Source organism: Pelodiscus sinensis, chromosome 3 (genome assembly GCF_052426305.1).
Source record: "Pelodiscus sinensis isolate ZL-2025 chromosome 3, ASM5242630v1, whole genome shotgun sequence".
NCBI classification, from domain to species: domain Eukaryota; kingdom Metazoa; phylum Chordata; order Testudines; family Trionychidae; genus Pelodiscus; species Pelodiscus sinensis.
The window spans coordinates 106,094,690-106,118,891 of NC_143054.1; the positions used below are offsets into that span (position 1 = coordinate 106,094,690).

The 24,202-nt window shown below is 46.5% G+C and overlaps 1 protein-coding gene across 3 annotated transcripts in view; it reads left to right on the plus strand.

The window, feature by feature from the left end:
- ADGB (androglobin) overlaps nucleotides 1-24,202 on the plus strand; it is a 242,408-nt gene that overhangs the window by 181,348 nt on the left and 36,858 nt on the right. For 2 of the 3 annotated variants that reach the window (XM_075924379.2, XM_075924378.2), the window contains exon 29: nucleotides 2,647-2,758. In XM_075924379.2, coding sequence (XP_075780494.2) covers nucleotides 2,647-2,758 — 112 coding nt within the window. Of the gene's footprint in view, nucleotides 1-2,646; nucleotides 2,759-13,242; nucleotides 13,443-24,202 lie in introns of all 3 variants that reach the window. The other variant, XR_012902706.2, reaches the window with a different exon arrangement.

A 24,202-nucleotide genomic window follows, 5' to 3' on the forward strand; every position in this document is an offset into this window, starting at 1 on the left:
CCTCTGACCATTTCTCTAACTTGCTAAGGTCATTCTGAATTATGTCCCTATCCTCCAAAGAAGTCGCAACCCCACCCAGTTTGGTATCATCTGCAAACTTAATAAGCGTACTCTCTATCCCAATATCTACATCATTGATGAAGATATTGAACAGTATGGGTCCCAAAACAGACCCTTGAGGAACTCCACTTGTTATCCCTTTCCAGCAGGATTTAGAACCGTTAACAACCACTCTCTGACTACGGTTATCCAGCCAATTATGCACCCACCTTATCGTGGCCCTATCTAAGTTATATTTGCCTAGTTTATCAATAAGAATATCATGCGAGACCGTATCAAATGCCTTACTAAAGTCTAGGTATATGACATCCACCGCTTCTCCCTTATCCACAAGGCTCGTTATCTTATCAAAGAAAGCTATCAGATTAGTTTGGCATGACTTGTTCTTCACAAACCCATGCTGGCTATTCCCTATCACTTTATTACCTTCCAAGTGTTTGCATATGATTTCCTTAATTACCTGCTCCATTATCTTCCCTGGGACAGACGTTAAACTGACCGGTCTATAGTTTCCTGGGTTGTTCTTATTCCCCTTTTTATAGATGGGCACAATATTTGCCCTTTTCCAGTCTTCTGGAATCTCCCCTGTCTGCCATGATTTTTCAAAGATCATAGCTAAAGGCTCAGATACCTCCTCTATCAGCTCCTTGAGTATCCTGGGATGCATTTCATCAGGACCTGGTGACTTGCTGACATCTAACTTTCCTAAGTGATTTTTAACTTGTTCTTTGTGTATCCTATCTTCTAAACTTACCCTCTCTCTGCTTGTATTCACTACGTTAGGCACACCTCCAGACTTCTCGGTGAAGACCGAAACAAAGAAGTCATTGAGCATCTCCGCCATTTCCAAGTTTCCTGTTACTGCTTCTCCCTCCTCACTAAGCAGTGGGCCTACCCTGTCCTTGGTCTTCCTCTTGCTTCTAATGTATTTATAAAAGGTTTTCTTGTTTCCCTTTATGCCTGTAGCTAGTTTGATCTCATTTTGTGCCTTTGCCTTTCTAATCTTGCCCCTGCATTCCCGTGTTGCTTGCCTATATTCATCCTTTGTTATTTGTCCTAGTTTCCATTTTTTATATGACTCCTTTTTTATTTTGAGATTGTGCAAGATCTCCTTGTTAAGCCAAGCTGGTCTTTTGCCATATTTTCTATCTTTCCTACACAGCGGAATTGTTTGCTTTTGGGCCCTTAACAACGTCCCTTTGAAATACTTCCAACTCTCCTCAGTTGTTTTTCCCTTCAGTCTTGCTTCCCATGGGACCTTACCTACAAGTTCTCTGAGCTTATCAAAATCTGCCTTCCTGAAATCCATTACCTCAATTGTGCTGGTCTCCCTTCTACCTTTCCTTAAGATCATGAACTCTATTATTTCGTGATCACTGTCCCCTATACTGTCTTCCACTTTCAAGTTCTCAACTAGTTCCTCCCTATTTGTTAAAACCAAATCCAGAACAGCTTCTCCTCTGGTAGCTTTTTCAACCTTCTGAAACAGAAAGTTGTCTCCAATGCAGTCCAGAAACTTATTGGATAGCCTGTGCCCCGCTGTGTTAGTTTCCCAACATATGTCTGGATAGTTGAAGTCCCCCATCACCACCAAATCTTGGGCTTTGGATAGTTTTGTTAATTGTTTAAAAAAGGCCTCATCCACCTCTTCCACCTGGCTAGGTGGCCTGTAGTAGACTCCTAGCATGATATCACCCTCGTTTTTTACCCCTTTTAGCTTAACCCAGAGACTCTCTACACAGCTATCTCCTACATTCATCTCCACGGTTTCAATAATAACTCTACAGGTAGATAAATAAAGCCTACTTAGGGAAGACCAGGTGTCCCAATTTTATAGGGACCATCTCTATATTTTTTTCTTACAAAGGCATCTATTACTTCCCACACTCTGTTCCTGTTTTTTCATACTTATTCTCCGCACCCTATGCCTGCTCTCAGTTGTTTTTTACCATAGATATAAGATTAGTAGATGAAGAGAATAAGAGAGAATGCAATTTACTAATCACATATATCTACTGGAAAGTCAATCTTATATCCTTGTAATAATGTTGGGCTCATTAAACAACAAACCAGTGAATGAGAAAAGAATAAAACTTTAATAAACAATGGGAGAGCTACCTTGATGAGCCATGTGATGTTTTCAACCCCCTCCAGGGCACATCTCCAAATTCCTGTGCTCATAATACTGTCCCTTATGAGGGAGCCTCTATAAATTATAATCTTCTACAAACATATCTCCATAGTACAAGCACTCGAAACTCAGTGGCCTGTTTAGGGTTTAGGGTTTTATAGAGGAAAAGGAGGCTTTGTGCGCCATATTCTCAGGAAAATGTTACATGAAATATTCCTTTTTCTGTAGCTCAGTTTTGTTTCACTTTGATAAACAATCAAATGAGTGTGCAATTCTAGAAATAAATTATAACAATGTCACTTGGCATTAACATTGAGACTTCTTTTCAGACTCCTTGTAAATAATGTCACATATATGAATGAGTTTGTGAACTAATTTATGTTTTATCTTATTGCCTAACTGTAGATGCATATTAATGTCATCAGCATATTAACATATTGCATTTGTCTTCTCAGACTCACAAATACATTATACAAGCCATGGTGTTGCATAATAGTTGGCCACTTACCGATAGTCAATTCGCATTTGTTCAGGCACTGAAAGAAATGGAGAAAAATGAAATCAAAGGTATGTCACTTTAAACACATCTTTTAGAGTGCAAATTATAGTTTGTTTGTTTTAAAGATGTTGTATTTGTATATCATTTATTTCTGTTCAGGAAATACACAAATTACTTACATAATTTCCATTATTGTCTTTAGGTAATAACATAACACTTTTGTCAATTTTAAATAGCAAGGAAGGGAATATTATTACATAATGCAGTTAAGCTGAAATTTTAAAGTATTAACTTTCTACAGGCAAAATATGATCCATGTTTACCACAGTATAAATAAAGAAGAGAAGTTAGAAAGGGACATATAAACCAGTACACTCTAGAACATGCCTGGGCCAGATGCGGCCACCAAGCCAACAGATCCAGCCCACAGAGGCAGTGGGGAGCATCAGGCAGGCTCCTCAGCTTGCCCCATAGCCATGTGCACTGTGCAGAAATGCAGCTGCAGGGCTTCCTTTCTGTTTTAAAACTGGAAGGGAAGAGGGGAAGTTTTAGGATCCACCCCACCCCCACCACATTCCCATTGGCCAGTTTCTGGCAGAAACCAGCCAATGCGAGCTGCTTGTTGGAGTAACAGGCAGCCAAGAAGAACCATGCCCCCTCTTCTTGCCTCAATTATTCATGAAGCACATTGCCAGGCAAGCAGGCAGACAGGCTGGGAAACATTTTAAGTCTGCAGGCAGGTAGGCTAGTTTGGCAGCTGGCAAGTAAGTTTCTTGGCTACAGCCTGCTTCTGGCACCTCAGCCCTTTCCTGTTCCAACTATCTGCCTCCCTCTCAACACATCCAAACCCTCTTTCCCCCTCTTACACCCAGACCCCTTCCCAGATCTGGCAACCCAATCTCCTACCCCAGATCACAATCCCCTCCTATCCTAGGTCACATCCCAAACCCTTGTCCTCTAGTCCCCTACCCTAGGTTACAACCACCTGCCTCATCCCAACTCCCTCCCAGACTCCAATCTCCCTCCTGCACCCCAATCCCTTACCCCAAGCTCCCTTCTGCACCCAATGCACCCAACCTTCATCCCAGACCCTGCAGCTTCTCCATTAATACCATGGAAGAGTGTGGCCCTTGACCACTTTCCAAAATCTTGGAGTGACCCCTCCATCAAAAATTATTGCCCATCCCTGCTCTAGAACACATTCTTACCCCTAATCTACCATGTGGAAACAAAATGAGTAACTTCCTTTAGCAAAGCCTAAATCTCAATCAAAAACCTAGGAATCTGTCTCTTTATTAGTCTTTTTTACTTGATATTTAAATAAATGAAAAATATCATCAACATTAAAAATGATGGGGTAGCCTAGACCACAGAATATCATCATCCAATATTTGTCTTAGGTGTTATTAGTTCCAGGCATTAAATAATCAAAAGATTTTTTTGCCCAATAACCTTCAGTGCTGAGCTTTGATTGCTAGATTTTATAACAATAATTCACAACTATCCAGTCAATAACAAACAACACAATGTAGTCTGCAGTACATACATTGGGATCTCATGACTCATCTTTACACAGGTAAGTAGTGACTGCAACTATACTCCTGAATACTTACCAGGTTTATATAAAGTACAGTCTTCATTGTTCAAGTAAACAATTAAAGACTAAGAAAAGAAAAGCCTCTGCAGATATAGAATTCTGAATACATCTCTGTATAACATGAGGAAGTTGTAACTTTAAAAAAAAGTCAATGTGTCCAGTCACTGACTCTCTCTTGTTGGTATTAATTCCATCTTCTTTGATTTAATTGCATTGTATATTCCATAGCCTCAATCCCCCCTTTTCACAGAAGTAAATGCATCTGGCTTTTACTGTTTGATTCAATTATTTTTCCCGATATCTGGCATTCCACAGACCAATTTCTGGTCCTACTTGGTTATTTTATTGCAAAATCTATGCAAATGTAGGTCTGTATTATGATTTGGACTGTCACCTGCCCAGTTAAGTCAAGCTAGGAGCAGGAGAAACTGCATAAAATGTGGGGTAAAGGATGAATCAGATTGCATGTGAATTAATGCATCTTGACCATGTTTGCTATAGATTCACCTCCAGATTACCTAACTCCAGACTCAGTGCCAACATGCATAATCCAGGATATTTATGAATACAACAAATTAATCCAAAAGGGTGAACTTAAATTTCTTAGTGTTTAAAAATTCATCACTCACTCTGACCTAACTACCAAACAAGAAATTGAAAGTGGTCCTTACAATTTGTTTCTTCAGAATGATTAGTGTCATTTAGTAAGTTTTACTTTGTAGTTGGTGACATCTTATAGCAATAAAGCTTAGAAGCCATAGTGATACATGTACTATTTCTTTAACCCTATAACTGCAAGCCAGGCAGTAAGAAGACTGGGAAAGGTCCTAAGGAGAAGCTCTGTTGTGCGGAAGAGAGACAAAGTAGCGTTAGAGATATTATTCCCTTATTCTAATAAAGTTTCTTGTTTAGTGTTAGAACAAAGTGACTCTTTCTATCATTGTTCCAGGCCAGAGGTAGTTATTACTTTCACTAAATGGCTTTGAAGACAGATACATTTCCCATCTCTGCTTCCTCTTTTGCTTGACCTCATAACATTATTATAATTTCCATATGACAGATATATGCATATTCTTCCTTGAGTGATTGCACATGTGTATTCCTCTCTGTGTGCATGCCCCAAGAATAGTTTCCTCAGTTCTACTGTCAGAGTACTTTGAATGCCCTCTGTTGCTGCATGCCTACAGCACCAGGTTAAAGTGCCCTATCAACTCCGTACTCCTTCAATTCTTTTTTTACTTCCCATGATGATTACTGGAATTGCTATCCTTGCTTTTGGCTGGCTCTCTCAGAGGTCTTATCTTTTATATATTTGTACATAGTTAACTAGTTGTAAATAGTTAACTATGCATCTGACGAAGTGGGTCTTTGCCGACAAAAGCTTATTCTCCAACACTTCATTTAGTCTATAAGGTGCCACAGGACTCCTTGCCGCTTTTGCAGATGCAGACTAACATGGCTACCCCTCTGATACTTGATACCATGCAAGGCACTGCATTTAGCCGTATGGAGTGGAAATCTATCAACCTCATGAAGAAACTTGCACAAGTATAAACATATCATCTTTCTCTCCAAATGCAAATGGATGGACATCATACCAAATGGACTGAAGGTGAAAAATCCATTACTATCTATATATTGCACAGACTACAGTGAGAGATTATGCCATACACTAAAAAACGGAGGAACCACCTGATCAGCATCCTGTACAGCAAACAGGAAAACATCAAAAATGAGCTCTCCAATCTCCCTGGACACTCAATTGCAGATCTAAAGGTAGCCATCCTGAAGTAAAAAAACTTCAGGACCAGACTTCAAAGAGAAACTGCTGAGCTACAGTTCATCTTCAAGTTTGACACAATCAGCTCAGGATTAAACAAAGACTGTGAATGGCTAGCTAACTACAAAAGCAGCTTCTCCTCTCTTGGTATTCACACCTCCACATCAGCTACTAGAAGTGGGCCTCATCCTCCCTGATTGGATCCACCTCGTCATCTCTAGCCAGATTCTGGCCTGCATATTTATACCTGCCTCTGGTAATTTCCACTACGTGCATCTGATGAAGTGGGTCTTTGCCCACAAAAGCTTATGCTCCAACATTTCGGTTAGTCTATAAGGTGCCACAGGACTCCTCACCTCTTTTGCAGATTCAGACTAACACGGCTACCCCTCTGATAGTTGTAATAGTTTTAGTCAATTTTAATGTAAGTCAGTAACTTAGGGTATGTCTACACTACCCCGCTAGTTCGAACTAGCGGGGCTAATGTAGTCATCCGCAGTTGCAAATGAAGCCCGGGATTTGAATTTCCCGGGCTTCATTTGTATGAAGCCGGCCGGCGCCATTTTTAGATGCCGGCTAGGTCGGACCTCGTGCCGCGTGGCTACACGCGGCACGGACTAGCTAGTTCGGATTAGGCTTCTAATCCGAGGCATACAGCTAGTTCGTATTAGAAGCCTAATCCGAACTAGCTAGTCCGTGCCGCGTGTAGCCACGCGGCATGGGGTCCGAACTAGCCGGTATTTAAAAATGGCGCCGGCCGGCTTCATGCAAATGAAGCCCGGGAATTTCAAATCCTGGGCTTCATTTGCAACTGCCGATGACTACATTACCCCCGCTAGTTCGAACTAGCGGGGTAGTGTAGACATACCCTTACGGAGTTACCAATGCTTTGGTCTGTTACCTGGTGTAAAGGCATTTCTCGGTCACTGGGCTTCAAGCCCAGTGTCTCCTGCAAAAAAGCTATTTTCCTGAGTGATCTGCATTCAAGCTGCTGGGCATGTGTTGGAGAAGCTCCTGTAGAAGACCACTGCCTACTCTATACAGACTTTAAACTTCACATGAAGGACTGGGAAGCCAGGCTGAAGTTTTGCTCATGGAAGCAGCGCTAAGGCCTCCATCTCAGCCAGCCCAGTGTGACAGGACATAGAATACCTCAACCTTGGTAAGGAACCTAATGCAATCTCAGCACCATTCACCATTTCCAGGGCCTAAGAAAAGGCATAAAAAACCTCTCAGCTGAGAGGGGATAATCCTGGTACCAAAGACCACAAGGCTCTTACTCCTCTCATTCAATAAATTGTCCCTGCTACTCCCCCAGACACTTGTACCCTTCTGTGGCCCTTTCAGAATCAATGGGGTTTTCCTCAGGTTTCTGGAGGTTATTCTATGCACCCTTATTTATAGCCTCTGAATAAAGGTAACCACCAATCCGTTGGGCTGAAACCAGTCCAGACCCTGGTACCAAGTCCAGCACAGAACCATATAAACCAGATGGGATCCTGCCAAGGCAAAAAGGTAGGAAGAGTGCCCACAATCAATGCTGATCTTCTCCCTCTTCCTCCTCCTCCACTGGCCAGGCTATTTCATCTCTTCCAGAATGACTATAAAAGTTGTTAAAAATGGTGGCTGTGACGGACCAGGCCGGGTCTGGGCATTGCTGAGGGCATCCACTCAGGACAAATTGCTCAAACTCGTGGCTCCTTATAGCCCCGGACTGGAGACCTTCCCAAATAGGCCACAAACAAGCCTCACGAGCAAAACCCCTATGGTACCCCAGCTCTTCCTATGCCCCAGTCAGCCCTGGGCCTGCACACAGGTGAAGGGTTTTAGAACCCAATCTCACCTACCTTGAATGGATTCTTCCGGTCCCAAGAAACCAGCCACAGGTCCCAGTCCATTTACACTCTTGATATTACCTACAAGATCACGCTGAGCCAATCCTTTAGAATCTAAAGATTTATTACTAAAAGAAAGAAAAGCATGGAGAGTTAAGGAGGTTGTTAAGGAGAATTCATTACATGCATCGAATCATCCAGTTCTCGATACAGGTTCTTAGCAGAGATGGTATAAACTGCTATCTTAAAATGCTCTGGTGTACATCCTATATCAGAATGGGTTCACGGTTCTTCCCAGCTCATTGTTCCCTGCAAGGCTGCATCTGGAAGCAGAAGCTGAACTCAGGACAAGATAGAAGGTGCCACATGGCACTTATATACCTTTCCTGGCATCTTCCGAGCTATAGCAGGTCACATGGTCAGTGACCTATCCTTGTGTCCCAAGACAGCAATCATTATTCTGGCTGCTCTGCAGGCATCCAGATTCATTCCTCAGGTGTGTCTTTGCCATTTAGAGATCTATTGTCCTTGGAGTCTTGCTCATCAGCATAGCCATTGAACAAACATTTCTGGCACATTGCTCTGCCTCAGACAGAGAATTTTCCATCATCAACACAGAGTACATATTTATAACTCCAAATATAGATATTATACAAGTACATGAATAGCATATACAGAATCAGTAGAACACAAGCTTTCATGTGACACCTCATATAGCCCCCTTTGTATAGACTTTTGGAACAAACACCCCCCATGGGTGCAACCGTGATCTTTAGAATCCAATAACGTGATAGTGGCCTTAAAGCTGGGCATACAGGTAGAGGTAGTGAAAGAACTATCCTCTATTCATATATTGTGGCAGACCCCCACATCCCCCTCTCCATGTCCAAAAGGGCTGAGGAAAAGTACTTCTGTTCTTCGAGTGGTGTCCCCATGGGTGCTCCACTGTAGGTGTCAGGTCATCCCCCCGCACCGCAGATCGGAGTTTTCTTGAGCAGTGGTCAGTCAGCCCGTGCATGCACAGCATGCGCCTCATACTGTTTGCGCTCTTTTGATCTCTCATGCGGTCTAACTGCCACCAGTTCCTTCTTCGCTGCCCGCAGTCACGGATGCACTGAGCCTTCTCTCCTCAGGAAAATCCTGTCAAGAATAGAATAGTTAGTTGTTTAGTCTTTGTAGTTCGTTAGAGTTACAGTTTTTATTGTTCTGGTTGTTATAGTTCATTTTATTAGTTGCAAAAGCTAATGAACATTTTTTTTATGTTGTGCAATTAGCCATGCCGGGCTCTCCCCGTTTTAAACCGTTCACCACATGCCGTGATACCATGCCAGTTTTGGATGGTCATGCCAAGTGTATCAAGTGCTTTGGCAAGGCTCATGTGCCTCAAATGTGTCCACTGTGCCAAGTTGATGGTTAGGGCATGTAAGGACAGGGAGATGAGATTTTAAATGTTTTTATTTGACAAAGCGCTTCAGCCACTGGAGCATTCTCATATAGTTTCCACTCCGTGGTCTCCTAGGGTGGAGAAAAGAAAGGCTGCTTCACCACAGTCGGCTCCAGCTCGAAAAAGAGCTTCGACAGCTCAGTCTTTACCTTTTGTACGAATGAGTGTCGGTGATAAGCCTGGCACATCAGGCTCAGTGGCACCCAAACATAAGTAGCTTTCGAAGCCGAAATCACAGCAAAAATCTACAGTGGCACCATGTACAACAGTACCAACAACATCACCTTCCACCTCAGAACTGTCAACAAATGTACCAACAACCTTGGCACTGATGACTTGGTCACTAGCCGCACATGTGCTAACGACCTCAGCACCGACCAGCACAGTACCAACCAGTTCAGCACAGGCATCTTCGGTACCATATGTTTTATCCAGGTGCTGAGGAAAACACCTCATGAATCCACCTCCTTGAGAACAGCGAGCCCGGAACTGCTAACGTTCTCACCGGCACCATCTTCTGCACCAACTTCTCCATATTCTCTTCAGATAGCAGTGGATGACAAGGGATTACATCCCACATGAACAAGCTAGGCACCATGCGCCTAGGTACTGTGTATCACCGTCCCTTTATATAAGATACCCACCTCACTATCCTCCTCCTCCTTCAAGGGGATCACCACACTCACCTCGTTCCCCACATCTACCTCTCATGAAGACCTATTAAAACAGGAGGTACAATGACTGGTTAGTCTAGGAACAGAGGAAATAGTACCAGAGGACTTCAGAGGCAAGGGGTTCTACTCCCATTACTTTCTCACCAAAAAAGATGGGAGGATGGTGGCCTATTTTGGATCTCCGCAAATTGAATCCGTATCATTGAAAGCAACAATTCAGAATGGTTACCCTAGCTTCAATAATCCTTCGACCTGCAGGATGCCTATTTTCACATAACTATTCACCCCGTGCACAGATGGTTCCTGCATTATCAACACCAAGTACTACCATTCGGCCTTTCATCAGCACCCAGAGTGTTTTCAAAGACGTTAGCCATTGTCGCGGCCTATCTTTGCAGACAAGCCATGATTATTTTTCCATACCTCGACGATTGCTTGTAAAAGGTCTATCAGAAGTGGAGACGCAGTGAATGGTGGCAACAACCAGGCAAATGTTCGATCTCTTGGGTCTTAAACTCAATGCACAAAAGTCAACACTACAACCTACACGAACTCTAGAATTCCCAGGTGCCAAGCTAGATTCCGTATCCGCAAGAGCATATCTCTATATGCAAAGATTCCAAGCAATCTAAGAACTAATTACTATTGTTACTCTTGGCCCCATAGTTCCCATACTTACCTGTCTCCAAGTTATGGGTCACATGGCTGCTACAACCTATGTGGTCGACCACGCTTGTTTACATCTTTGATGTCTTCAACCCTGGCTTGCAACAGTATATGCCCATCACAAGAGACAAGTGCACAGACTGGTCTCTCCTCCACGTCACATCTTAAAGTCTCTTGCATGGTGGACCAATCCCTGCAATCTTATAGCAGGTGTACCATTTCATCGAGACCAACCTTCTGAACATATAACTACCGATGCGTCCCTCATCAGGTGGGGAGCCCATAGGAATGCCATATCAATACAAGGACAATGGATCACACAAGAGACTACTTTTCAATCAATTTATTGGTACTCAGAGCAGTGTTCAATGCATGCAAGCATTTCATTACACACATTCAAGGCAAAAATGTCAGAATATTGAGTGACAACATATCAACGATGTACTACATAAATTTCCAGGGAGGTGCCTGTTTTCATGTTTTATGCACAGAGGTGGTCCAATTATGGAACTGGTGCATATGAAACAAAATTACCCTCATAGCTTCATAATTATCAGGAGTAAACAAAACCATATCAACCTCCGATCCATCTTCCAATGGAAAGTGGGGTATACCAGAAATTGACTTATTGACTTCTCCGTTGGAAGGATCTCTTCTTATATGCATTTCCCCCTATCCTGTTCATTCCCAAGGTGTTGAAGAAGATTGGTGGAGACAGAGCAACAGTTATTCTCATAGCACCATTTTGGGCACGAGAGATATGGTTTCCTTGTCTGTAGCTGATGTCTCCTCAACCTCCCTACCACCTTCCTATTCAGCACGATCTTCTAACTCAGAACAGGGGACCTTACTTCACCGACAGCCACATCTTCTCCGCCTAACAACATGGCTCATTGTTGGTTCCACCAGGAAGAACTCCTGTGCTCTGACCAAGTAAAAAAGGTACTTTTACACAGCAGAAAACAATTTACCCGAACCACTTACCTTCAAACATGGCGTAGATTCCTCTCTTGGTGTTCTAACAAGCTGTTAGACCCCAGCAAAGCAACATTACATAGAGTTTTGGACTGCATGCCGTCCCTCAAGGATGCTGGATTATCCCTCTCCTTCCTACAGGTTCATCTATCAGGGTGTGTCTAGACTACATGCCTCCTTCGACGGAGGCATGTAGATTAGCCAGATCGGAAGAGGGAAATGAAGCCGCGATTAAAATAATCGCGGCTTCATTTAAATTTAAATGGCTGCCCCGATCTGCCGATCAGCTGTTTGTCGGCAGATCGGGGGAGTCTGGACGCGATGCCCCGACAAAGAAGCCTTTCTTCATCGACACAGGTAAGCCTCGTGAAACCAGGTTTACCTGTGTCGATGAAGAAAGGCTTCTTTGTCGGGGCATCGCGTCCAGACTCCCCCGATCTGCCGACAAACAGCTGATCGGCAGATCGGGGCAGCCATTTAAATTTAAATGAAGCCGCGATTATTTTAATCGCGGCTTCATTTCCCTCTTGCGATCTGGCTAATCTACATGCCTCCGTCGAAGGAGGCATGTAGTCTAGACACACCCTCAGTGATCACTGCCTTGGACCACCCAGTTGAGGGGTGGTCAGTTTTTGGTCACCCCACCACAAAGAGACTATAAAGGGCTTTCCAATTTATACCCACCATGCAGGCTACCACCACCATCATGGAACTTAGAAATGGTTCTGGATACTCTTTCCCAGACACCCTTAGAACCTCTAGCTACATGCCACTGTCTATGATGTCACTAAAGGTACTTTTTCTTCTGGAAATCACTTCTTCTCACAGAGTCGGTGAGTTGGCAGCCTTGATGACAGTTCCACCATATGCTATTTTTAATAGAGACAGTGTAGTACTACATCCACATCCTTCCTTCGTTCCTAAGGTTTGTTCTGACTTTCACATAAATGAACCCATTGTACTCCCTTCATTCTACCCTAAGCCACACTCAACAACAAAGGATGCAATATCTTGTTTATTGGATGTATGCAGAGGTCTTGCATTCTATATAGAAAGGACCTGATATTTCCGCAAGTTGGATCGTTTGCTCATTTCTACAGCGGACCAAAATAAGGGATATCCGCTTTTGTCACAATGCATCTCCAAACTCATAGCCTCCTGCATTACACAATGTTATATTTTAAGGAATAAACTACTTCCTCAAACACCTAGAGAACACTTGACAAGGGTGGTGGTGACTTCTACAGCCTTCTTCACAGGCTTCCCCTCAAGGACATCTACATGGTCCACCAATTACACTTTTATGAAGCACCATGCAATCTTGCAGGCTCAAGCGAAAGAAACTATTGTGGCCTCCACAGTCCTGTTGACTGCTGTCAAACCATAAATCCAAGGCCCACCTACTACTTATACTGAGTACTGCTAAACATTCATCTACAATGGAGCACCCCCGGGGACACCACTCAAAGAAGAAGAGAAAGTTACTCACCTTGGTACAGTAACGATGGTTCTTCAAGTTGTGTGTCTCCATAGGTGCTCTACTACCACCCATTTCAGATTCTTTTCCTTAATATCTTCCAGATACGAGGCGGAACTGGCGGGAGCCGGACTGCCCAAGAGATCAAAAGAGCGCGAATGGTGAGAGGCATGTGCTGCGCATGCACAATCTGGCTGACTAGTGCTCAAGAAAACTCTGATCTGCGGCGCCAGGACGACCCAAAATCTATAGTAGAGCATCTGTGGGGAACCACATCTCAAAGAACCATTGTTACTGTACCAAGGTGAGTAATTTCCTCTTCCTGTTCATGGTTATAAGTTCCAGTAAAGCCATGTCTCCCCATTCCCTCCAGAATCCCTAGGGATGTCCGCTGCTAAAGACAGAGGCTGGGTCATCAGAGGGCAAATTCAAAAGCAAAGAACTTCAATACATTGGATTTGATAAGATAGTGTATTCTACTCAGGGGAGGGGAGACCGGGGCAGTTGCTATTCAGGATTGCAAACCAGAGAGCAGCTTCCCCTGCCACCCTGAATCTTCAGGAGATGGTGAGAGGTGCAGGGGCATCCCCTGCCTGGGAACGTCTGCAAGGGAAAGATTGGAAGCTGCTAAGGGAGAGGGCTTCCTGTTATTTCCTAATCCTGAAAATCAAGAGTGGTTCCAGGCTAGTTCTAGACCTGAGCCACCAGAACAGCTTCCTTGAGAGAATAAAGTTACAAATGGTCACTCCGGTATCCATTATTCCCTCTCTGGATTCTGGGAATTGGTATGCTGCCCTCCATTTAAGAGACATTTATTTTCATAGGTCATGGAAGTTTCCTCAGTTTTGTTGTGAAGTACTCACACTACCAAATCATGATCCTCGCATTCAGCCTCTCTGCAGCTCCTCTGGTATTGACAACATATATGACAGTAGTAGCAGTCTTCCTCAAAAAGTTAGGGGTGCAGATCTAGTCTTATCTAAATGACTGGTTAATCAAGAGCAAGTCCAGAGTTCAGGTTACTCCGAGTGTTCAACTCATTCAGTAGACCAGGGATACTCAACTTTGGAAACCCCAGGGTCCACAATGATACTCCTAGCACATGCCAAGGGCCGCAACTAAAGTGTTGTTGCATATACATGCAAATATTTATGCAAATATATGAAAATAGCTTATTTCACACAATGCCCTGGTGCTCCCAGCACCTCATCCCTCGGACTAGAAACACTGACACCCTGCACCTGTCTGTTCCAGCCAGGCGTCCGCTTGCAACTTTCAAATGCTTACCCTGCCTGGGAGACGCTTTGCCATTGTGAAGCGTGTTCCCAGTGGAGGCCGTGTTCAAAGGATCCCATTCACGGGCTGCATGTTGACCCCCATGTAAACCCAAACTGCACCATGGGCCACAAACGGGCCATGGGCTGCATGCGGTCCACAGGCCATGTGTTTCTAGCCCTGCCGTAGACACTCAAGGCTCTGGACTTCAGTGCATACCTTTTCTTCCCATTGTGCCATCAGTCAGCAGTCCAGTGATGAGGACAAATTTGGCTGATTTGTTCTGCAGTCAGTGTTTTCATGAATTCCAATCCCTCCTCTTCAACTGTGTGGCCTCACCTTACGTGCAATGCTCATGTGCAGTCATTCAAAAAAAGAAAAATGGCTACTAACCTTCCATTACTGTTGTTCTTTGAAGTATGTTGCACAGGTCCATTCCACAAACTACCCTTTAAATCTGAGTCTTTCTGGAAAGCAGGAGCATGCAACACCTGGAATGGAATGGACATGTGGAACACATCTGAAAGAAACACTTACAGAAGCTTAGTAACCATTTTTTATTGCATAAAGAAAATGGTAGACACATATTCTCTTTCTGTCCTTTTCAGTTTTCATGTGTGATTGCAGTTATTTATGAATGCCTCTTGTAAGGGGAAAGAACCATTAAGCTTCTTATGACCAAATGATGTGCATCAGGCACTCCTACAAACAAAAGGGCTCCTACTGTTGGATACAGCATGGTGATTTGATTTAACAGCAAGAATATTTGTGAAGAATAAGTCTGTGACTGATATGTATAGCTAGTTTTTCAGTCACTGCTGTTTTCTTTGTATTAACTGGTCAGTTTCATCTAGTTAGAAGCTTTAAAAAGAAGGTTTTATTTCTTGTTGCTATTGTCTGGATCCTTGTTGCTATTGTTATAGGTTATAATTTTGGAAGATGAAGGGAAATAAATGTATGTATTACTTGCAGAAGCAGTCATATTAAAATGAGTTTTCAAAACTGTGATGGGGCGCTCCCGCCCCACACTCGGGGTGCCCGGGGTGACGACGGATGGACACGCCGGGGGGTGGAGAGCCGACGCACTTCCGGGACGGCAGGCCGCGCTGCCAAGTCGGGGCTCGGCGCGGCGAGCGGCAGGGGGCAAGGAGAGCCTCTGGGCGAGGCCCAAGGAGGAGGGGCTAGAGAGGCGCCGACGTGTGACGTCACGGGGGAAGAGGGATTGCTGGGCGACGCGGAGGAGATGACGCACGGGGACAGGGCCGGCGGGAGATTTAAACCTGGGGTCGGCACCACAGAAGGGGGAGAGGGAGAAATGGAGAGTCAGGGAGGAAGGAGGCTGGAGAGGTGAGGCTGGGATACGCGGCAGGGGCCAGCCCTTAGGAAGGGCAGAGTAGGAAGCGGCCCAGCGCGGGGTCGTGGAACCCAGTGAGCGGGTGTGTTTTGGGGCACTTCCCCCATCCGCTAGGGAGGGACCACGAGTCCCTGCCCTCAGGGCCCTGGGCCGGGGTTCGGAGAGGGGGTGGGCCCGAACCCCCTTACTCCGTTGGCCGGAGAGGCAGCCTCAGGCGTGCATAAAGGGAGGAAAAGAGGAATGTGAACAGGGCGGGTCTCTGCTGCGGGTTGTGCCTGTTGCTGCAGGACTGTCCCCCCTGACCAATAAACCAAGTGACATTAGCCGTGTTGGTGGTGACCTATACAGACTCTATTACAAAAACCTAAAAAGTTTTTCTGGGACAAAATTTACCAGACAGCAAAATTGCCTCAGAAGGCTCCTATGTCATGCTGCATGTTACCTTACTACATAAAGAGTCAGTTTATAGAAGGATATAAATATGACCTAACGCTCCAGAGTTAAGCATCCTTCAAAATCATAATCTTTGTTTCAGTCCAAAGACTGCAGTAGTGTCCACAAAGCAACTACAGAGCCTTTGTACATTCATTTTGGTTATGGATTAGGGACAGGATTCTGTCCCCACAACTCCAACATTGTTTACTCTCATTACCCATTGCTCTCAAATGTGTCCAAGACGTTATATGAGAAAGAATTGTAAAGTATAATGAAGAGAAATGGACTAGATTCTTGGCTCTTCTAATTCAGGGGTTCTCAAGCTGTGGGTTGGGACCCCAAAGTGGGTCATGATCTTATTTTAATAAGGTTGCCAGGGCTGGCATTAGGCTTGTTGGCTGCCAGGGCTGAAGTTGAAGCCCAAGCCCTACTGCCCACAGATGAAGCCTTTATCCCTAGTCAGTGGAATTCACATTACAGACACCCCACCTGAGGCCAAAGCCCTTGGGCTTTTACCTCCCGCACTTGGGGTGGTGGAGGTTGGGGCTTTGGATTTGCTCCTCCTCCCTCCACCTGGGTCACTGGGGCTTAAATGGGGTCTGGTTCCAGTCCCTCTTCCTTCAGTCATGTCCTAATTTTGTTATCAGAAGAGGGTTGTAGCGCAGTGAAATTCGAGAACCCCTAGTTATTCTGCACTCAGGATGCAGCACAAAGCAGCAGGATAACAAGCTGCAAGAGGGGGAGCTGGATAGATTTCTGCATAAGGAACAATTCTCATTCTGGGAGGTCAGGCCAGTGCACATCATATTCTTCCTGACCTCGCCAGTGAGGTGCTCCTTATGAACCAGTGGTAGCTTAGAGCAGCCATTAGACTGTTTTAAACCAGTAGTTCCTAACCTGAGGTCCACGGACCCCTGGTGGTCCACAACGATACTGCAAGGGGGTCTATGGAAAGTTTAAAATTAAAGACGGTCCCGATCCTTACTTTTCTTTTTCTTTCCTTACTTTTCTTTTCCTTTTCTTTTCTTTTCTCCCCCAGGGAGGGGGAGTCTGAAATTTTAATAGATTGAAAAAGGATCCATATGCTTGAAAAGGTTGAGAACCACTGTTTCAAACTATACCAGCAGTGCTTTTAGTTTTTTACTGCTTATACACAAGGATCAGTTCGTTCCTCTCTGAAATGCAGTCACACCTGGAGTGTGATGTGGTTGTTGTTTAGCAGCCAATGAGACAGGCTAGTGAATAGAACAGGAAGTGAAAGAGTACCTGTAATAGTTAGGACAGGAAGTAAAAGAGTGTCTGAAGGCATGGGTTGGTGCAGTTGGCTGTCAGTAATAGTTATTTGATAGCCTGTTGAACTAAGGCATACACTTCAAAAGCCTTAGCACAAAAACTGTCCCCTCTTAACATCTCCTCCTTCTTTACTTTCAGAAACATCTCTATTTCTCAATCAGCTACAGTACTAGTACTTGTCAGGAAGTTACTATCAGTATTTTGCTGGTAGGTCCCTGTTGGAGCCTCAGCAGCCTCCAAACACACACTCGCATACATTATTTCACGAGTATTTAATGGAAGCCTATTCTGCCACTACTCAGTGCCCAGTCTAACTGGACCTTATGTGGGTGCACTTTAGGGAGATGAGAACATGGCTTCACAGCCTGTAAAAAAGCCAAACAGAATTGCAGTCCTGGCACTCAAAGAGGTTGCAGGGAACTACTCAGACTCTAGTTTCCTGGGGGAGTATGGAAGCTTTAAAGAGCCAAAAGGAGAGAAAGCTGGGCAATCACTGTGTTAGTCTCCTCTAAACCACCTTATAGAGCTAGGCATACAGTGGGGAGGAGTCTACATAGCCTGGTGGATTCCAGTAGTGAGCATACTTCCCCTTGGTAGCTGGGAGCTCAGCAATACAGTTTGCCCCTCAATGCTCCTCACTAGGGGTATGTCTACACTACCCTCCTAATTCGAAATAGGAGGGTAATGTAGTCATACCGCAATTGCAAATGAAGCCCGGGATTTGAATTTCCCGAGCTTCATTTGCATAAAGCCGGCCGGCGCCATTTTTAAATGCCGGCAGTTCGAACCCCGTGCCGCGCGGCTACACGCGGCACGGAGTAGCTAGTTCGGATTAGGCTTCTAATCCGAACTAGCTGTACTCCTCGTGGAATGAGGAGTACAGCTAGTTCGGATTAGGAAGCCTAATCCGAACTAGCTACTCTGTGCCGCGTGTAGCCGCGCGGCACGGGGTTCGAACTGCCGGCATTTAAAAATGGCGCCGGCCGGCTTTATGCAAATGAAGCCCGGGAAATTCAAATCCCGGGCTTCATTTGCAATTGCGGTATGACTACATTACCCTCCTATTTCGAATTAGGAGGGTAGTGTAGACATACCCTAGGACAGTACAGTTCAGTTCCACATTACCCCTTATTCCAGGCTGTACCTAACAGGCACAATCAAGTCCACTGTGACCTGGCATAATTTAGCAATATATTTTTAACAATGGCCTGTCTTCCATATGCCATTATTTCCTGTGGTAAGTCTGCAAAGATTTTTGGATATGTTTCAAAAAGAATTTTGTTTACTATTGAAGTGTGTTATTGAAATGTGGTAAATCAGTGAATTCATACTTTTGTGTACATTGGCTAGCAAATAAGAGACCTAGCTAGCTACAGGTTGAACCTTTCTAATCTGGCACTCTGGTTTCAGCAATATCCATTGTCCAAAATGATTAGCTGGATATCATGGTGGCAGGTGCCAGAGCATGGAAGGCGGGGCTGGGAGTATAAAAGGCAGAGCTCAGTTGAGACCTGGCCACCGAGCAGGCCAGATGCTCTGCCTAAGCTCCAGAGAAGGAAGGCCCAGCCATGCTGCCCTCAAAGGGAGGACTGGGTTGGGCCTCCAGAACCACTGCCGGGCCCAGAAGATTGGCAGACATCACTGAGGTTGGTGCCAGGCTTTAAGGACTAGCCAGGGCTGTTGTTGAGCTCTGAAAAAGGGGACCCCGCAGAACAGATGTGGAGCCAGGTATCCCCTTGGGGGGAACCAAGAAACAACCCAAGGTAGCCGAGCTAGAGCTGACTAAGGAGATGGAGGTCAGCTGGGTGGCATGTTGTGGCCAGGATCCCTGCTGACCCACTGACCTGGTTGGCGTGTTGTGGCCAGAATCCCCATCAACCCAGAAACATCCTGCGCCGCCACTATTAGGGTTAGAACACAGTGGAGCCACTGGGCTGGGACGCAGTGGAGCAGGTGGGCTTGCATTCCCACCCGCCACCCCTTGTCTGGGGTGGCAGGTTCCCCCTGGTAGGGGTAAAACTTCTGCGCTTGTCAGCTCTCCGCCAGCAAGGAAACCCGATTCCTGCTCAGCCTGCAGACAGTCCTGAACTTTGAACTGTTAAACTGCTTGCTTCTTACTCTGCCCTGACCAAGGCTGTGGGTTTAGAAACTGTTGCTCAGTGTGCAGCCAGGTCTGAGCCCTTGAACTACTTATCTGTTGTTTGGTGCCCTGCCCCAACCAAGGGCTGGGCCTTGTAAACTATTTACTCAGCCTGCAGCCAGGGCTGAGCCTGGAAACTGTTTTATTGCTCCACCCTGCACCCAGGCCTGGGCCTATCTGAACTAGTGAACTGCTGTTTATGTGCCTGCCCTGCCCTACGCCAGACTGTTAAATTGCTTTTGGGTGTCTGCGCCACCCTGTACTCTGGGCCTGGGCTTAAAGGGGACCTCTAACTATTTGTTTACAGGCGTGAGCACAGATCTGGGGCCTGAGACTAAGCCTCTGGGTCTACAACACCCTAAGTCCCCAACACAGACCCCAAAATCACTGGCCAGAGGGGGCTGCCAGGAGATGAGATAACTCAGCTCGTCATTAGTGTATCTTCTGCAGGTCTCATGTAGAGTCACCAACAAAGATTAAAGATGCCTAGTGCTAACAAGATCAGCAACCCTGAACATACATTGCTGCTGCTGTCAGCCCTGCTTTCAACAAATCTTCCGCAAAGTTCATTAGACCTGAAAAATTCACCGAGGTGTAGTTTCCATCTGTCTGTGCCAGCCTGGGTGATTCTTGACTCACTGTACTTAGAGGCTCAATCAGGCCTAGATTTAACATTTCATATTATTGAACCATGCAACCCTGTTACAATTCATCATTAATCTCACTTTCTATTATGTCCAACCAAACCACATCTTGAACTAAACATTAAATTTAGAAATATGGTTTAAATTATAAATAACATTTATTTAGTGTCTAAATGTTTGCATAGAGCAGGGAAATGCATTGAGATCTTGGATGGTGGGATTGGGTCTGACCATCTGTTACTAATCCTGACACTGGTAAATGAAGTTCAAGGATCAAGATGTTACTACAAAGAAGGTCCCAAATACCGAAAGAGACACATGGAAATGTAATATGGCTCAGCAGTATTAACTTAATGGCCTTAGAGAATCAATGTAGGGCTTTCACTTTACACTTTGAATCCAACTGGGAATATTTTCTTCTTCTTTGAGTGATTGCTCATGTGCATTCCAGTTAGGTGTATACACGCAGCATGCACGCGCCATTGGACATTTTTCCCTCAGCAGTACCCGTCAGGCCAGCAGGGGACCCCCTTGGAGTGGCGCCGGTTTATACTCCTGCTGGTCCCCTCACCTACTCAGTTCCTTCTTACCGCCATAATGGTCATTGGAACAACCCTCATCTCTTTACAGCAATCGTTGTCTTCAGCATTGTTCTTCTTATTCTTTCAATTAGTCTCCAGCTAAGTAGCTGCAAATTAAGTTCAAGACTCTTTTGTTATTTTCTGTTTATTTACTCCCCACCGCAGCACACCGTGCACCTGTGGCAGGGCATGCCTGCAAGGCTTTAAACCCTGCAAAAAATGTCACAGGCCTATGCCCTGTGGCGATCCCCATTCATCGTGTCTAAAGTGTCTGGGGTAGGCTCACCTCACAGAAGTCTGCAAGATAAGGTCTATAAGGCCTTCAAACCCTGTACTAAGCGTGAGAGGGAATTGTGCCTCAAAATTCTGCTAATGGAGGCAGCTCTCAGGATGGCACTGGCATCGGACCCGGAACTGGCCTCTCAAAGTGCACTGGCGTCGGTGCAGGATAGTTCTGTGCACCGCGCATCTCCGGCACCGATCCCAGTCTCTGGCACCTCATAAAAAGATGAGACCTAACAGGGAGCGGTCCTCCAGTGGGGCACGCGGCGCCGACGAGTCCAGACCCTGGGCTTTCCAGGTCGGGTGGACCGTCGTCCCAGCGCAGGGAGATCAGTCCCATGGAGGACTTCCCTGAACCCTCCATGCCAGAGGCCTGAGAGGCATAAAGGGTCCTCATTGACTCCTCTCCCTTTCCTCCTCCCACCCAGACACCCTCCAGGTGGCACGGGGAGAATTGACACCAGTCCCCTTCCAGGGCACCTGAAGGTCCAGTGCAGGAGGTTGGAGGCCTCACCCCTACCGACCCCGGCAGCACCACTCACGGCACCTGCCACTGGGATATCCTTACCCTTGCTGCCACCCCAGGACATGGAACTCGACTCAGTGCAGCACCACAGTTCAACACCACTACCAGTCCAGGGGGTCTCGGCACCGCTGCAAGCCGGAATCCATGGCCAGACAGGCGATACCCGCGTTGGCTCCACCTTGGTCCGCCTCAGAGTATTCGTCCCAACTCTGAGGCGGAATCCACCTGGTCCTCAAAGGCTTCCCGGGCCCGCTCACGGTGCCACTCCCACTCTCGGCACCGTTCCCAGCACCGCAGCCCTCCTCATCTATGCCAACAACAGTGGGCACAGCCTGTTCTGGTGCCAATGTTGCAAAAAACATGGCCCCCACAACCTCCAGGCCAGTGGCCGTTCTGGACACCCTGGGTGTACCGCCAAAGCCAGAGCGTAGATCCACCCAGGCCGGGTTCCGTCTCCTCAGGCCCACAAGTCCTCCTTCGGCAACACCTCTGGCCAGATCCCCTACTTCAGGCCAGTCTCTACCTCCTGGTCAGTCGTCTCCAGGCCCTGGGGGGAGTGTGGCTCCGGTGAGCAAACCTCCCCCTTCCTCGTCCCTGGGTTCCTCGCACTTGGACACCCCTCTAGGAGAGGTCCAGAAGGGGTCGTTGTCCTCTTCTCCAGATGAGGTCTTAGGTGATTCCACACCACCCATGCCCTCCATGGACGCTAGGGCCCACCAGGACCTTTTCCACTGCCTGGCCCAAAGTCTGGGGATCCAGGCAGAGAAGGTGTCTGAAGACATCCGATGCTGCCTCCAGAGTGGCTCTTCCGGTTAATAAAACTGTAGCCAAAATTTCTAAGACCTTGTGGCAAACCCCTGCATCTATCTCCCCGACTGATAAGCAAGCTGAAAGGAGGTACTTTCCCCAAGAGGGCAACAAGCACCTGTTTTCTCACCCTCCCCCAGGCTCCCTGGTGGTTCAAGCCATCGACCATAGGGAAAGACAAGGCCAGCCCGCTGCTGCCCCTAAGAATAGGGAGGCCGAGAAGACTGACCTGCTAGGCAGGAAAGTCTACACATCCGGGGGTATCCAGTGCCACATCGCCAATCAGCAGATCCTCTTGTCATGTTACGCCAATAATACCCAGGCGTCCATGGACAAGTTCACAGACAAGTTCATGGACAAGTTCATGTGCTCCCCAGGGACTCCCGCTTGGAATTTAAGGCAGCACTTCAGGTGGCTCTCAACGTGGCGGATGCCGCTGTCCAGGTGATGGCTACAGGTGTGGTCCTATGCCATAGTTCCTGGCTTCAGGGTTCTGGGGTTCCCCCAGAGCTTCAAATCACCCTCCAAGATCTTCCGTTTGAGGGCCCTTTGCTCTTCTCTGAGCAGACCGATCAGAGGCTCCATGGCCTCAAGGATACCTGGGCTACCCTAAATTCCTTGGGCATGCACACTCCTGCTACCCAGACGTGCACTTTCGCAAATAGGAATGTTCCTAGAGCACCCCAGGTCCTGACTTCTCCCGTCGTAGGAGCAGGAGTGGTAATGGCGGGAACAACAGGCGTCAACCACGCCCGGCTCCAGGCAACAACCAGGGGCTCCCAACAAACCCTCGGGCCCCCATCAGGGATTTTGACGGGATCCCCGAGGGCTTTTTACCAGTCTCCCCACTAACTTTCCAGGACCGTTTATCCCACTTCCTCCAAACCTGGTGGTCTGTTACGTTGGCCAACGGGTGCTGGAGATAGTGGAAAGGGGTTACATAATCCCTTTCCACTCGCCCTCTCCTTCCCAACCCTCTACCCCATCCCTTTTCAGGGACCTCTCTCACGAGCCTCTGCTTCAAGAGGAGGTCCAACATCTCCTTATGATAGTGGTGGTGGAGCGTGTTCCCCCCGAGTTTTGGGGGAGAGGGTTCTATTCTTGTTACTTTCTGGTCCCAAAGGGGGCCTCCGTCCCATCCTGGACCTCACAGCCCTCAACTCCTTCATCACCAAAGCAAAATTCAAAATGGTAACATTTTCATCCATAATTCCCTCATTAGCCCCCAGAGACTGGTACGCAGCCCTCCCCTTCGGTATTTCCACAGCCCCTCAGGTCTTCACCAAATGCATGGCGGTGGTGGCCGTTGTGCTCAGGAAAAGGGGCATCCAGGTATTCTCCTACCTAGATGACTGGCTCCTGAGGGGGGACTTAGAGACTCAGGTGAGGGTCCGCATCACCATAGTCCGCACACTCTTCGGCGACTTAGGCCTCCTGCTGAATCTGGACAAATCAACTCTAACTCCCACCCCAATAAAAGAGTTTGTGGGCACCAACCTGGACTCTCTGTGAGCAAGAGCCTCTCTACCCAGCTCCCGGTTTCTCACAATAGAGACAGCAGTCAGGGCACTCCAGAATTTTCCAGTGACCACCGCATGGACTTGCATGTGTCTCCTGGGCCTCATGGCTGTCTGCACTTATGTAGTGTAGCATGCCATACTGCGCATGCGTCCCGCTACAGATGTGGCTATCGTGAGTCCACAACCCGGCCATCCACTGTTGGGACA